General features: G+C 36.8%; 1 protein-coding gene across 3 annotated transcripts in view; it reads right to left on the bottom strand.

Annotated features, from left to right (window-relative positions):
• The window catches only part of LOC113061834 (1-phosphatidylinositol 4,5-bisphosphate phosphodiesterase eta-1-like), a 69,822-nt gene that overhangs the window by 9,221 nt on the left and 45,125 nt on the right, over positions 1 to 15,476 (bottom strand). For all 3 annotated transcript variants that reach the window (XM_026231294.1, XM_026231292.1, XM_026231293.1), the window contains 7 exons: positions 13,311 to 13,514; positions 13,090 to 13,210; positions 11,389 to 11,560; positions 7,088 to 7,195; positions 3,230 to 3,391; positions 1,763 to 1,825; positions 536 to 621 (listed from right to left, as the gene is read on the bottom strand). In XM_026231294.1, coding sequence (XP_026087079.1) covers positions 536 to 621; positions 1,763 to 1,825; positions 3,230 to 3,391; positions 7,088 to 7,195; positions 11,389 to 11,560; positions 13,090 to 13,210; positions 13,311 to 13,514 — 916 coding nt within the window. The remainder of the gene's footprint in view (positions 1 to 535; positions 622 to 1,762; positions 1,826 to 3,229; positions 3,392 to 7,087; positions 7,196 to 11,388; positions 11,561 to 13,089; positions 13,211 to 13,310; positions 13,515 to 15,476) is intronic.

Here is a 15,476-nt window from a genome sequence, read left to right on the forward strand (position 1 = left end):
GTTAAAATATGTTTTTGTTAAAAAACATTTATTTTAATTTGTAATAATATTTCACAATATTTACTGAATTTTGATCAAATAAATGCAGCTTTGGTGAGCATAACAGGCTTCTTTCAAAAACATAAAAAGAAATACAAATATTACCAACCCCAAACTGCTCTCTTATATGTGATTTACTATAAATGAATTAAAATGTCCTCATAACTGATTATTTAATGCATCTTCAAACACTTCAAACACACTCATAGCAACTTAAATATTCACAAAACTCAGGTCTATTTGCCAATTAACATGGGTGGTAAATTAAATGTTATGTGATTTTATTGGATGTTTTTCTCATTTTCTAGCAATCATGGAAGCAATAATTTATTAAATGAAGATTAAATTAACTAATTCAGATGCCTGGAATGTAAGTGGTTGAGTGATGCCTATGTTTTAATATAGTACTCAGTGCTTGTCTCACTTTTAAATACGCTATTTAAAAAAAATTATAAAATTAAAAAAATTAAAAAAGAGGAGATACAGACAGACACACCTGCTAAACTGTCCACCTGTTGGCTCCTGCTGCCGGTCATCGTCTGTTTCAACACTCTGACACTTCAGTCTTGATTTGGAATGCCTCTGTGGAAACACACACACAAACACACAGCAGGCTAAATAAGTACATGGAGTGAATGTTCACTCCTTTGCTTTGGATAAGAGGTAATGAAATTCCTCCTACACACAACAGAGAGGAACAGAATAGCTCTGGCCTGTTTTAAAGGGCACACTTAACATAACCACATGAGTGAGTGAGTGAGTGTGTGTGTGTTCTTAGCAAGGATTAATACTTGCCAGACGTGACTAGTGTCCAAATCGTGTAACTTTTTTAGATCTATGAGGAGCAGTGTATAGCAGCTGGAGTAATTACAGGATTTAGACTCATTACTAACAAAAGGAGGACCTTCGAGGCCTCATAAACACATCCGCAAAGACAAATCTCAAGAGTGGGAGGAAAAATCATGCACACACCAGAGTTGTGTCTGCCCACTTCCTGTAGGAATGACAGAGAAGATGGATGTGATCTACACGAGACAAGAAACCGCATTGCATACTGCTTACAACCCTGATTGCATTTTAATAAAATAATCAATAAAGTGTACACAGCCCAGAACAATAGCCCATGATCAAACTTGTGGGGATGCGACCGCAAGCCTTGTTTACTCGCTTCATTGATTTGCTATTGAGGTGTTGAATTACACACCATCCAGATTCAATATGCAACATGGAAACGGATAACACCTTCAGTGAGTTTTTATGCAAAGGACGAAATATGAGAATGCCTCTGGAGCTCTGTGCTGTCATTATCCGTATACACACTCATATGTGATCTTGAGCGATAAGTGACTATCAGATATCAAGACAACAAGTGTGCTTAATAAATGTATGAATTCTGTATTTAAACTCAGTAAATATACGCTTAAAATAAAGAGACTAGAAAGCAGATTTGCTTGCTGGCACTGTTCTGAGAGCAGCAGTGAACGATAGCATCTTTATTATCTATTCCACACTTTTATCAATCAATAGGGAATATTCTTTAAATCTCTCTGCCTCGAGGTAGCAAAAAATACACATTTAAGTAACTTTTGAAACTGCAGACATAAAAGGAGGACAGAAAATAGGATAGTCCTGACTCTGAAGCAGAGACAGAGAAAGTAGACGAGGAAAAAAGAAAGAGCTAGAGAGAGGGAGAAAGACAGAAAAAGCCTGTCTTTATTCTGACCTTGTGCTTGAGGTTGCTGATGAAGGAGCGGCTCTGAGATTTCTTCATGCCATCTTTGGAATTCTGGAATACACACGATATATATATTTATATATATGTCATATACAAAAATACATAATACACAAAATAAGATGTTTAACAAAATGTCTCAGCTGCTTTTTTAAACAAAAGTATTACCAGTGGCTATCAAGCTCCAAAATGGACAAAATCATCATAGGTGGCATAAAAGTAGTCCATAAGACTCATAAACCAGGGCCATATCAGATTGCCATTTTGGTGCCCTACAATATTGGTTCATATTGGTATTTTTAAGTAATATTAATTTCAAGATGTAATGAATAATATATATATATATATATATATATATATATATATATATATATATATATATATATATATATATATATATATATATATATATTGTACTGAATGAAAAATTTATTAAATGTAAAATAAGTTTACTTTTGCAACATTCTGTGGATCATTTAAAATTAAGTAAATAAAATTAATAAATTAACAAATGAAGAAAAAAAAAGCTTTGGTTGTGGAAATCAGTTTACTAAATAATGAAAATCATAACATTTAAAAAAAAAAGCCTCTTTCTTTTACTAATATTTTGCCACTTAAACCCAGTTAACAAATTATTTAATAAAATGCTTTGTTATTATATAAACATGTTAAAGAGGTTTTGGGGTGCTCATTGGCACCCATTTGGCACCCCAGTCAACTATCGAGGTTTGCAACTCTAGCCCTCGAGATCCACTGTAGACTTCCCTGTAGAGGTTAGCTCCAGCTTCAAACTCAAACTCACCTGCCTGTAATTTCCTACAGTAGCACTCCTCTAAACAGTTTGTAGTGTGTTTGATAAGGATTAAAGCTAGTGTGATCATTCTACAAAACATTTGTGTTCCACTGTAAAAAGAAAATGATGGGATTGGAATGACAAAAGGGTTTCAATTTCTTTAAAATGTATCTAATTCTAACTCAAACAGTCAAGTGTCACATTCCGTTCAAATGAGTATTTGTGGGCATGTATGGTGCTAGCAGTGGTTCAAAAAAATTAAAACAACATTGACTTAAAAGCATTTCCAGACTCTTAATTTCAGCGCTCACTCAACTTTTTTTTTTTTTTCTTCATAAATATCATGCAGGAACACTGGAGGGGAGAGAAAATCCCTCAGTGCATTACAAACGGCACATCATTAGAGAGTACAAAGTCTAATAATAGGGCAAGAAAAGAGGCGGAACGAATGCTAATTAAGGGATGCTCCACTTCTTTTTCTGGATTGCAAGACTATGTGCACTGATTAGGAATTCTCCCTCCCCCTTTTTTATTCTTAGAGGCCGAGATGGGTATGTGTTTTATTGTTTTATTTAAGTACAGTTTCACACATCATTTTATCTTCCCACAAAATGTGGAGTCCACACAGACTTGTGAATGTAGAACCACATTAAGAGCTACTTTACCTTGCGCAGGTTTCTTTGGAGGCCCTCATGGGTGGCACGGAGCAGGGCTCGGATAGAGAAACTGTCCGTGTCCTCTTTGTCCCCGATCTGTGACTCTTTCATCAATGAGTCTAGTTTCTTCCTGATTTGGGACTCTACTTGGTGCTGACTGGGCCCGTTGGACTGAAATGCACAAACGTAGGGTGTCAAAATCTACAGCTTATAAGTAGTCTATATAAATATTTTGAAGAGTTTAATTAAGAAAATAGCATCCATTGTTTCGAAGGCGACTTCCACACAGCAAACCTATGATATAAACATCTTAACTGCCTTTATAAAGTCAGGATCCAGTGTGTGTTACATACTCTCCTACTTGTATGTCACTTTGGATTAAAAGCGTCTGCTAAATGAGTAAATGTAAAAATGGACATCATAAATTATTTTTCTTTGGTCATGTCGCTCCGCTCATGTCCAGAGTAGAATTATCCTTTCCCAATAAAGCAAAGTTTGCGCCAAGTACTTATCATACTTTATCATATTTTAGTTCTTTAATTTATTACAGCAATGTTCTTAACTTTAACTGGTCTGTAGGAAAGGCAGGCTGTCAAGTCACTGACAGAGAGAGGAGGACAGTTGCTTGACCTCTCCAGAATCTATACAGGTCAGATTTGTAGAAAGAAGAAAATTATCTATTTTAAGGCAAGTTTTTTTTTTTTTTTTTTACTTGCCAGTGTTTTAAGGAATTAAACATTAATATATTTTTGTATTTTATGTTTAAATTGTTAAATACAATTGGTTATATTGGTTAAGGCAGTGTGTTACAATAGTCCTTAAAGACACCTTTTTGTCCAACTGTTAAGAAATAAGATAAAAGTTATTGTTAAATTGTAGTGTGACTGAAATATTGTGTATAAAATATCGTTATTTTATAAAAATAAAGTATAGATGTACACAGTGGTCTCAAAGTTCCAAGTCCAAGAGTCTGCCCCAGAGGCCTTGACTGTCCAGAGGCCTCTTATTTCCACGAATCTACTCCAGTGCTTCCAGAGGTGTTGGCGTCCGCTGCAGAACCTCAGAAGTTGGTGGCGCCCACTCATGAACTCACTCTCTGTCCAGTTACAGCCATGGAGGCCATCCAGAAAATCTCTGTCTACCCCATAATGGTCAAGTAGGCCATTCATGAACTCTGTCTGTCTGATATGGCCAAGGAGGCCATTAAAAAACTCACAGACTGTCCTGTCATGGCCAAGGAGGGAACTATCTGTCTGCTGTGTCACATTCAAGTGGTCTACCCATGTCTCTGCTCCACTCTGGATTCTTGCTCCGCTGGCTCTGACCTGGTAGTATCCTGGTCCACTGCTCCATAGCTTGGCCCTCAGCTGTTCCACAGTCTGCCACTGCTCCATGGTCCAGGCCCGCCACTGCTTCACTGTCTGCCACTTCTCCACGGCCCAGATTCTCCACTGCTTCACTGTCTGCCACAGCTCAATGGCCCAAGCCCTCCATTGTTCCACAGTTTCCCTCCACAGGTCTGGCCCTCCATCCTTCTCCCTGTTCTATCTCCACTCTACCACCCTCCTAGACTTGGTGGGATTTGGGTATTGTTTGGGGGTCTGGAGCCACCCTTAGGGGGTGGGGGCATGTAATGTGGAGTTTGGGATTTGTTTCTTGTTTATGGTTTTCATGTCTTTTATTTTGTAGTCTGGCCACATTCATGTTCTGTCATGCGATTCCATTGTCTCTGTGTTATGTTCTGACTAGTTCCTTGGTTCATGTGTCATGTTCTCATTGGTTGTCTTAGTCATGTTTCTTGTTTCTCATTGGTTGGTTCTTCTCATGTGACCCTCATTGTTTGATATAAATAGCCCACGTGTGGCCTTTGTTCTTTGTCTAGCTTTGATGTTGTAAGCCTGCTGTTGGTGAGTCTGTTTATGCCAAGTCAAGTCTGTTCAAGTCAAGTTTTATGGAATATGTTTTGTCTTTGTTTAAATAAACTGCACGTGGCCTCTCACTTCAATCTTCAGTGGACCATTCTTTCATCTCATCTTCATCTTAATAAAAACCAAAGCCTGGCATACTGATCTAAGAGAGCAATAAAGGATGTAAAAGCCAATTATAAAAAAGTTTTTTTGTTTGATTTCATTTTATTTATAAATCTCTCCTCCATAGCGGCCATAATATAGCCATCAACTTACAGCAGGGGCAGCGTGTTTCTTGAATTTCCTGACACGTTTACGTAGGCATGTAATGAGACGAAGCATGGAAACCTTTAATTGGCTACCAGCAATGACTTTTCTGAGTGGATCATTAAACATTAATTACTCCTAACAAAACAACATGAATATTTTCAAGGCTATATTAAAATGCTTTTAAAGCATTCTTCATCCAAGAAGTAAAACAAAATACAAATAAAATAAATAATAACAATAATAAAATTAATAACTAGGAAACCAATTTGATGTTGAATGAGTCACGGAATATCCATTTCAGCATCAAAATCTGGACAAAATCTGTCAGCAGACTGATTGTAAATGAGGCTCTGTTAATGGCAGCACTGCTGGATGGATCTTTTGGCAAATGGCCATGTTGTCACACAAAGACTTTCTGCTGCCTATATTATTGTATTGTATCAACACAAACAGAAGCTCGCCAGGGGTTCGGGCTGTGATTGATTGTTTTTTAGAGACTCACTGGGAAGATGAAGCAGCCAGACTAAATACTTGCTCAATTGAAACTCAGAGATTTTCATAGAGAGGCAGAGAAAGATGCAGAGGATGTGATGATGTGTGAAAAGAAGATTGCATTGCAGCACATGGAGAAAGTGAAAGTTTGAGTAGCGGAACAGTGAAAAACATAACATGTGAAAAGGCAATGTTAACTTTTTCTACCACACCATACACCCAGCCACACCAGACACGAAGCAAATATCCACATCGCGTCACTCGCTCTAGATTTTTCTTTTGTAATGTTTTTCATATCACTCATGCAAATAAACACAATCAACCATGGTGGAGATAACTAAAATCACTTTTTTGTACCTGTTGTCAAAAAGTCCCAAATACAATGGAAAGCCAAACACTGGAGTGTCTGGGTTTACATCACCATCCAGACGAGGATGAATAACATTAGGATCCTATATTAATGTATGTGTTACATTTTACTACTGTATATATACTGTATATATATTATTGATAGCAGCATCTCTGTAGCCATGTTAATAAAATACAACTACCACTACAACTAATTGTGTTTTTTTCTGCGCCAGACCTATATAATAACAGACAGCTACAATAATGCTCTCTTCTATTGTCTGATTCAACTGGACGTGTCAAGAAGCTCATTACTGAGAATATTTAAAAAATTTATTCAAGTATATCTTCAATATTGTCATGATCTTCAAAATTCAATGAGTACAAACTGTTCCCAGATAATAAACTGACATAGAATCAACATAGAATCGACGTTTCTCGTGGCGTCGAAAGGATATTGATCTCCAACGTTGATCCAACATCGTTTTGCTCATCAGTTTGTACTCATTGAATTTTGAATTCATGTCATTCATACAAAGACTGTAATTTGTTTATGAACAAACCTTGTATTAAAATGGTCTTTACTGAACAGGTTTCTCCATTATTTACTGATGATTGGCAGTCCTGTTGTGGCACTGCATCAGTGCAGTGCGATACTGTAAAGTTGTACATATGTAAAAGGTAATGTTTACGATGCTATCAGTACCCTTTAATGCTAATCCAAATGGATAAAAATGTACATGTACATTTGATGTTCAAATATAAATGAAATCACTCTGCTGAGTGTGTATGTGTGTGTTAGTGATCAGTCACTGTGCTCAATCCCGATCGGTGTGTGTTACAGTCTTACCATGCTATTCTTCAGCTTGAAGTCATCTTCAATCTCATCAGCACTGTCATCGTCAGACACTTCACCCTCTTCAGCATCTGCAGACAAGTACAGAGGAAGACGCTTTCCCTATAGACAAAAAGGGAAGAATTAATGTTTCCGTGATCCTTTTTTCAAGTGTCAGCAAACAGCCCCATTACTGAGGATTAGATAGTGTTTCACCTCTCTTTAAACTATCGACAACACCTTAGAGCCTGTGTGCGTTGACACAGCACCTCAGATATTGATAGAACAGAACTGAATCCATACTAATGACTGCTGACCACAGGTGAAAGAGAAGTGTAGTACGCGGTCTTAACCCAATGAAATAAAAATGAAATACCATTTTCTTTCTAGGAAGCCTGAATTTTTACTTTTATTTTGGGTCAGTAAGCCTGTCGTTTTATTCCCGATAAGATACACAACTAATTTCCCCATAATTCAGACAATTTTCAGCAGTGGGAAGCAATCATTTGTGAGGAATCGAATGACCCACAAAGCACTGAATATCTAGAATACCTGAGGATAAACGGGGTCTTCATTTACACTTTGAAACACTGAAAGCCATTTAAGGGTCATTAATCCTAAAACTCCAAACCCAGACCCTTGTCTCCTCCTTGTCTGTCGGTCTCTCTCACAAACACATTTGTGTGAGGGCTAGTGGGAAATAGCAGTTGTTGGTCGAGGGACAAGATGGAGGGAAAATCAATCCCGTGCTTTTGACCTCCACAGTTTCCAGAATGAGTGCTCTTGTCTGGCAGAGGGTGCTGACATTGTGACATGATTAAGTGTGTGTGTGTGTGTGTGTGTGTGTGTGTAATCTAAGGAGACCCGTGTTCAAGTGTGGGGGGATTTACTCAAGTGTGCTCCAATCTCAAAGAGTCCGTGCTGGGTTTAAGAGTCTGCCGTCACTGTTTGCTCAACTCGGAGGGTCCCGTAGAGTAGCAGGCTGGCAGTGCCATCTGTCCTGACCTGTTTTAGAGAGTATCCTCGCTGGCACAGTGACGTTGGTATTTACTCAAAGTAATACTCTCTTCTCATCTGACTGACCGCCTGTCATCCAATCACACCCTTAAGTAGTTTAGCTAAAATGAAAATTTCGCTATCATTTACTTTACAAGGCCACAGAAGAACAAAAAACATCTTTAAAGATGTGGTGCATTACCATCAAAAACAATCCACTGCGTCCTCAGTGGCTCTAATGTTGGGAGAAAATAAAGACTCTCATGTTCACTTTAACATCAAACTACAAAACACCTCCATTGCTTATTTATTTTATACAATAGCTCAATTAATAAAAAGTTAACATTGTGTTTTAAGACACAATATTATCAGTATATTCAATAATTTATAATTGACAGTATAATCAATAAATATAATTAAAATAGTTCCAAACAAAGCCACAGCATAACTGTTTTGCATCACCTAGCAACACAAAACAATAATTATTTACTAAATGAATCCATATTTTTGAATGCATTCAGGTAAACGAATGATTCAATAACCTGTCTTTACTGTCTCTTAATTTCTGAATGAATCAGCCGTTTGAAAGAATCAGTTGAATGAATGACCGAACAACTCACTCATTAAAACATTAAACTACCTACTGGTAGCTTAAGTTACACATTTTGAGTATGATTTCATAATCTTTTTTTCTATATATAATTTCATATTATTTTTTTTTATTATTAAAAATTTAATTAATACAAATATTGTTCATAACACCATTCAGGTTCTATAGAGCACTTCAAAGCATAAATCCTCATGGAACATTTAAAGGATTTAAAAAAAAAAACACACACACAAACACATTTTTTTCTATTGTAACAAATCCTTTACGGTTTACATCCTTTTTTATTGGAGGAGTGAGGTGCTGGTTGTATAGAAAGTAACAATGCAAGAGTTGTGTCATTGAAAATGTGTGTAAGTGTGTGTGCTTGAAAATATAGTTTATGAGTACACAAATATATATATATATATATATATATATATATATATATATATATATATATATATATATAATGAAATGGGTATTACAATGTAAACACGGGCATTAAAATGTAAACTCTTTCAGTCTCCATGTAACCCAAATGGCTTAATAAAACGGTGTTGTTGTTGTTTTTAAATGTAAAAAATGCCAGAGGCTTTCTGTGAGTGGTATAATTAGGGGTGACATTAGGGTTAGAGGACAGGAAATATGATTAGTTTAGCAATAAATAATTACACCTATGGAGAGTCCCCATAAAAGACATAAACAAGTGTGTGTGTGAGTGTCTTTCCCAACTCGCTAGACAACTAACCCCACTCCTTCACTTAAACTCATCTCTTTCTAACTAACACTCATTCTCCCTTCACACATTCTGGCTGTCCCTGTTCAGAATTTTATCATTGGCTGGTCTTTCAGTGCCAATCATTTAACGGCTCAACAACCATAAAAATGTGGACTTGAATGTCCTACAAGTCTGTCCAACTGTATTTATTTATCCAACTGCTATATTTTTGTTTTGAAAGTGATTTAAACATTTCAAAATCATTATGTAAATGGTATATTTTACTTGTCTGGAATCTGAAAGTCTAGCATACTGGTAATTTTTTGGTGAGCAGCAGAGCCGAGCAGCCCTATTCACTCACTACACAAGTAGTGTAGGGCCCTACAAATTAGGCAAGGCCTCGCCTCCACCTCTTGTCAAAGTGGTGCAACACTATCAATCTGGTGCAGAGAAGAGGAAAATTAGAAAAGAAAGTGACCAAGATAAGGATAAGTGAAGGATTTTGTAAAGCTGACGTTGAAATGGCTGTTGCTGCATCGCATCAACATTTAATTTGGCATTTAGTGAGACACTGTGCCAATGTAGCAACAGAGTCAGTGTCAGTGTTATCTATTAGCTTATATATATATATATATATATATATATATATATATATATATATATATATATATATATATATATATATATATATATTATCATTCAGTTACACTTGTCAGCACTTTGTGGTTGCTGCATCACAATTCGGTCTGATTTTTGCATTGATCTAATCAGCAGACAGGCTCAATCTAAATGCAAGTTCATTCTCTGATAGGAGCTGGCACTGGAACAGCAGAAATACTGTGATTACCATGTTTACCGCTCTACATAAAGCAGCGCAACTTTCTGTGTCTGCTTGCTTGTCACAGAGAAGTAGGTCAAAACAGTATTTACATGTTTTCATTTACATGTTTGTTTGCATGAATATTTTTTCTTTTTGCATTTTAATCTTGACTAAATAATAAAATAATTTATAATTCTAATTTTCATAACTCATTGGCAGGTGTTTACGCTTTAAGCAATAATCTTTGATATATTTATCTTAAAGGGATAATTCACCAAAAAATAAAACTTATGTAATTAATTACTCACCCTAATGTCGTTCCAACACCATAAGACCTTTGTTCATCTTCAGAACACAAATTATGAAATTGATGAAATCAGAGAGCTTTCTGACCCTGCATAGCCAATAATGCAACTGAAACATTCCCAGGCCACGTGAGGTAATAAAGACATTGTTGACTGTTAAATAAAGTCATTATTTTTTTGTTTTCTTTGCACACATAAATTATTCTTTTAGCTTCATAACATTATGGTTGAACCACTGATGGCATTATGAACTATTTTAACAATATATCTGTCTGGCCCTGGGAATGTTTCAGATGCATTGCTGTCTCTGCAGGGCCAGAAAGCTCTCGGATTTCACAAAAAAAAAAAAAAATCTTAATTTGTGCTCTGAATTTGTCTTACTGCATGAACAACATGAGGGTGAGTAATAAATGACAGAACTGTAATGTATCTATGAATCAACCCTTTGAAGCAATAGCTAAACAATTGTAATTTAAAAATGTTGCATTGTAATATGTATAACTTGAAAGTAATTAAATATGAGTAAGACAATTTTCTAAAACTCTACTACAAGGTATCATTGTAGGACATGCACATTGGAGGATGGGAGCTGGTGGTTAACTGAAACCATAGGTGGTGGGGGCCCCTTTTAAAAAATCTGCGTAGGGCCCCCAAAATGTTAGGGCCAGCTCTGGACAAGACTATGCTGGTTCACCAATTAGACCAGCACCAAAACAGAACTAACTAGTCCATACCAATGTGGAAATTTAAGTTGGTTTTAACAAAAGACAGAAAGAAAAGAGAGAACAGTGGGGGGAAAAATACAGGAAAATGAAAAGAATAATGGAGGATTTAAGGTTTTGGTAAAGACAGAAATGGAGATGAGGGTTTCTTTAGTTCATGCCAAACCTTTATAAGTATCTTGCCCTTCAGGCAGTTCGGACTGGGAAGCTGCTTTGGGTCTTTGTTCAGAGCCTCCCCCACATCCAGCTTGTCTCCGAAGATCTCTTTCAGGTGCTGAGCTATCTTCTTCTGCTGCTGAATGCTGCAGTGATTCTCTATGGACAGGATCACGGGGAACCTGATGCAGCAGGAGACAGAAGAGAGAAAGGATAAGGGTGACAGTAATCACAAACCAGGGAACAGCCAGAACAGTCAGCAACTGCTTCCTGCCTCCAGAGCCTTCCCCCGACATTAACCTTTATCCGAATTTCTTTCATCTTGACTCGTCTTCGCTGTCATGTGCGCTTTCTCCTTTGCCATCACACTCTTCCCTTTTTCCTGCCTGTCTGTCTTTTGTTTGACTGTCTTTCTTTTTACCTTCTTTCTTGCTGTTGTGTTTACTTCATCTGCACACTCAAACAAATCACCTTTGACTTTGGTTTCTATTCTCACTCATAGTCTGAGATTTCGACATTACATACTCTAACAATTGCTCTAACAAGGTGTTTCCAAAAGCATGCAAAAACTCCAGACATGTAACGATGCAAAAATCTTTTTCTTAATCAGTGTTTGTGGCTTGCTTCCCAATAAAACTATGGAAACATCCTTGAATCAAGATAAATTTAGTTGAAAAGTAGTAGATATTAATATAATATAGATATCTGCATGCAATAGTATGTTTTATTATGTTTTTCTCAGAGAATGAATATCCTTGTCCCACTACATAACAAACGTAGTGCACAAAAATTTGATTCAGACATCCTATACGTTACCTGAATGCAAGATACTAGGAAATCAGGGAAGCCCTCTGGGTTTAAAAAGCCCTAAATTATGAATGACATTCCTCTCAGACACGAATCCACACATACACGTACACACACCATGAAAAAAACAAAAGATTTTGAAAGAAATGGAAATGGAAAGATAAAAAGATGCCCTGTAGGGCTACAGTGATAGCAATGCTGTCTCAGCAGGAGTCATGGGATTTGGGGAGTGTAATTTGCATGTGATGTGCATGTGCTAAAAGGCAAATTTTCTTCATTATGTTGAGTCATTAGCTGAAATAGGTGGGTTTTTAGTGATAAAACGGCATTAAAGAAACACAAATTGTGGCTTTCTAGGAGCATCCAGGCACTGGTACAGAAAGTTCTCTTTAATTATTACTGTAATGGATGAACGTTTTTTTGTTGGAAAACAAAACAATTTTCCACAACAAATTAAACATAATTTTTATGTTATGCACCCCATTGGGTGCCTTATCTGGTAATAGTAAGATGAAAAAGATATAGCAATCATAGGGTCAGCAAGCCCATCTGAATTGCTTTTTAGAATAACTATTAAACATACAACAACAGACAGAAGTCTAACACAGACACCCATGACATTCCCCTGTGAAGATGTTTAACTGAAATACGCAGTATTTTAATTTAAATATAGTTTGAAGATGTATTGTAATGTTTAAGTTTAAATTACTTTGACATTTTTAAAAAGTGAACACATGGCTGTTTTAAATGAACATTGAATGGCTCTGCTGTGCCCGGTATGGGATAGTCTGGAAAAGCTACAACAAAAATGATGATTGATTTCCTGACATCAACTAACGGCTGATCATAAACGACTAATATAAAAGAGAGAAGGAAAAAACTGAAGAGAGAGGGAAGTACGCACTCATTGTTTACAAAGGCGTATTTGTTGATGGTCTCAATGACAGATTTAAAGGTGATCTTGGAGGTCAGAGTGTAACCGTGCTGGACCATAGGCTCCCCGTCTGGACCATCCCAGCAGTCCACTGTAACACAAAGCATAGTCACAAACAGCGCTCTAAAAATATTTTATTTACACCCATTGGAAAATATATATAAGACCTTTATCCACAGGAGTTGTCTTACCCTCCACACAGCGGCAGCCGGCCTGCAGGACCCAAGCATACATGTCCGTCTTGGAATGGGACAGCAGCTGATCTCCAGTCAGGTAGGTGTTGTGCGAAGAGGCTATGAAATAGTTACACAGAGGCTGATCCATGTCTTGATTGACCTCGTTGTGCTGAGGGTTGAACACATCACAGACTGGGCTCCGCATGTAGCTGGTGAACCCTAGATAGTGAAAGCAGACACAAAACAGCTGTATATTTTTTTATTTCTTTGAGCTGTATATTATATAGTGCCACAAAATCAAAATAAACCAAAAACAAAAAATGCAACATGTATTTTAAAAGCTCAAAATTTTGTCATATAATTAATGATGCACTGCTAAAATATTAGGTATTACAACCTCACACAATCAACTCTGCCAAGAAAATATGAGGACAACAGGTAAAGGCGTTGATGGCAAAACTGCAGAGCGCAACAACTGGAGGGATCAACCCAGTGACTTTTTAAAAGCCTAAATGTCTTGCTCGCTTTCAAAAATGCAGTTTTTTAGACAAAAAGAGAGCTGTGTGATGCAGCAAATGTGTGCTGAATCAATTAGTTTCAGCTTGACAAGTCACTACTGGAAAACAAGTCACTAAGAAACATCATTCAGTTATGAAAGCAACACACACATAAACAAAACTCTAATGCAAATTTGCAATAAATACCATGTATAAAAATGACAGACAGAAGTAAAGGCCCATTTACACATAAAAGTGTTTTTTTTTTCCTATCCAATTACAAGTGTACAACGCTAAATACAGGTGTAAATGGGAACTGAAATGTTTTGAGCTTGGCCACTTCCAGAAGTAGTTGAAAACACATTCGACTGGATCGCTTTCGCAGTGTAAACGCCCATGTGTAAGAAGCCACTATAGACCACTTCCTCTCTGCCTACTGACCTAATTCTTAAACAGATGGGATTTAAACTGCCGGCTGAATTCCTAAGTTTGTTTTGAAATCGAAAAAACAAACAAGAAAAAACATTATGTTCTCTTACGAGTCCTGACTCTAATACAAACCCACAGCATTCACATGTAAATTGTACAAGCTTATTAGATTGAATATTAGATTGCAATATTAGATTGAAAGGTCAGAGAAGTCCCATACATACACCCACCCACAGACGCTCACCTCAAAGAAATCAGAAAAGCGGTCAAAAATGGCCAAAAAAGATGGATACTCCCTCATTTACATATCTATCTATCTAGACAGACAGACAGACAGACAGACAGACAGACAGACAGATAGATAGACAGATAGATAGATAGATAGATAGATAGATAGATAGATAGATAGATAGATAGATAGATAGATAGATAGATAGATAGATAGATAGATAGATAGATAGATAGATAGATAGATAGATAGATAGATAGATAGATAGATAGATAGATAGATAGATCTCTCTTCCACTGATTTCTGACCAGAGGATTATTAAGGGCTCACACACAGCAGGCAGGTTCAATCAGTTCTACTAGCTTTGCTATAGCAGGGAGCCAGGCAGAACTGAGCCCCTGTGTCTTATTTATTTTAAGGGAAAAGAGGGCAGCCAGAGCTTCACTGTCAGTGGACAGTGCTCATGGACCCAGTCAATAAAGCTCCAAAAAGATTAGATGAAATTTCACACCACACACACAAAACAGAACCTTTAGGATCCAGCAGAAAAGCCTGCTCTGCTGTCACACTAACCACCACTTTGTAAAATGTAAACGGTAAAGGCATTTCTAATATAGTGGATGTGTCAGCAAACAAAGGAAAGTATCAAAATACAGCTTTCACATAGATACTTTCCGCCACAGCTTTGGAGTCAAATATTCCATAATCTCTACAGTAGGTTGCCACTTACTGGAGATGCAGACTCACAATCCAAACAAATAAACATGACACAATTTCATGACAGCTCAGATCTGTTCAACTGGTGCTGGTTTAGCAGAGCCTTCTGTAAGCACTATTAATGTTGGATTTGTGCTGTTCTGAGATTAGCTTGGACAATAATGTTTGGTTACAGCATAGTTATTATAATTATTATTATATTCTAATTATTATTTTTACACAAATGATCAGGAATAGAATAGAATTGAGTTATTCTGACAATCTGTCAGGCATTCTCCAATAAATCTAGGAAAACAAGGAGGGAAAGAA

Source organism: Carassius auratus, chromosome 43 (assembly GCF_003368295.1).
Source record: "Carassius auratus strain Wakin chromosome 43, ASM336829v1, whole genome shotgun sequence".
In the NCBI taxonomy this organism is placed as follows: Eukaryota; Metazoa; Chordata; class Actinopteri; order Cypriniformes; family Cyprinidae; genus Carassius; species Carassius auratus.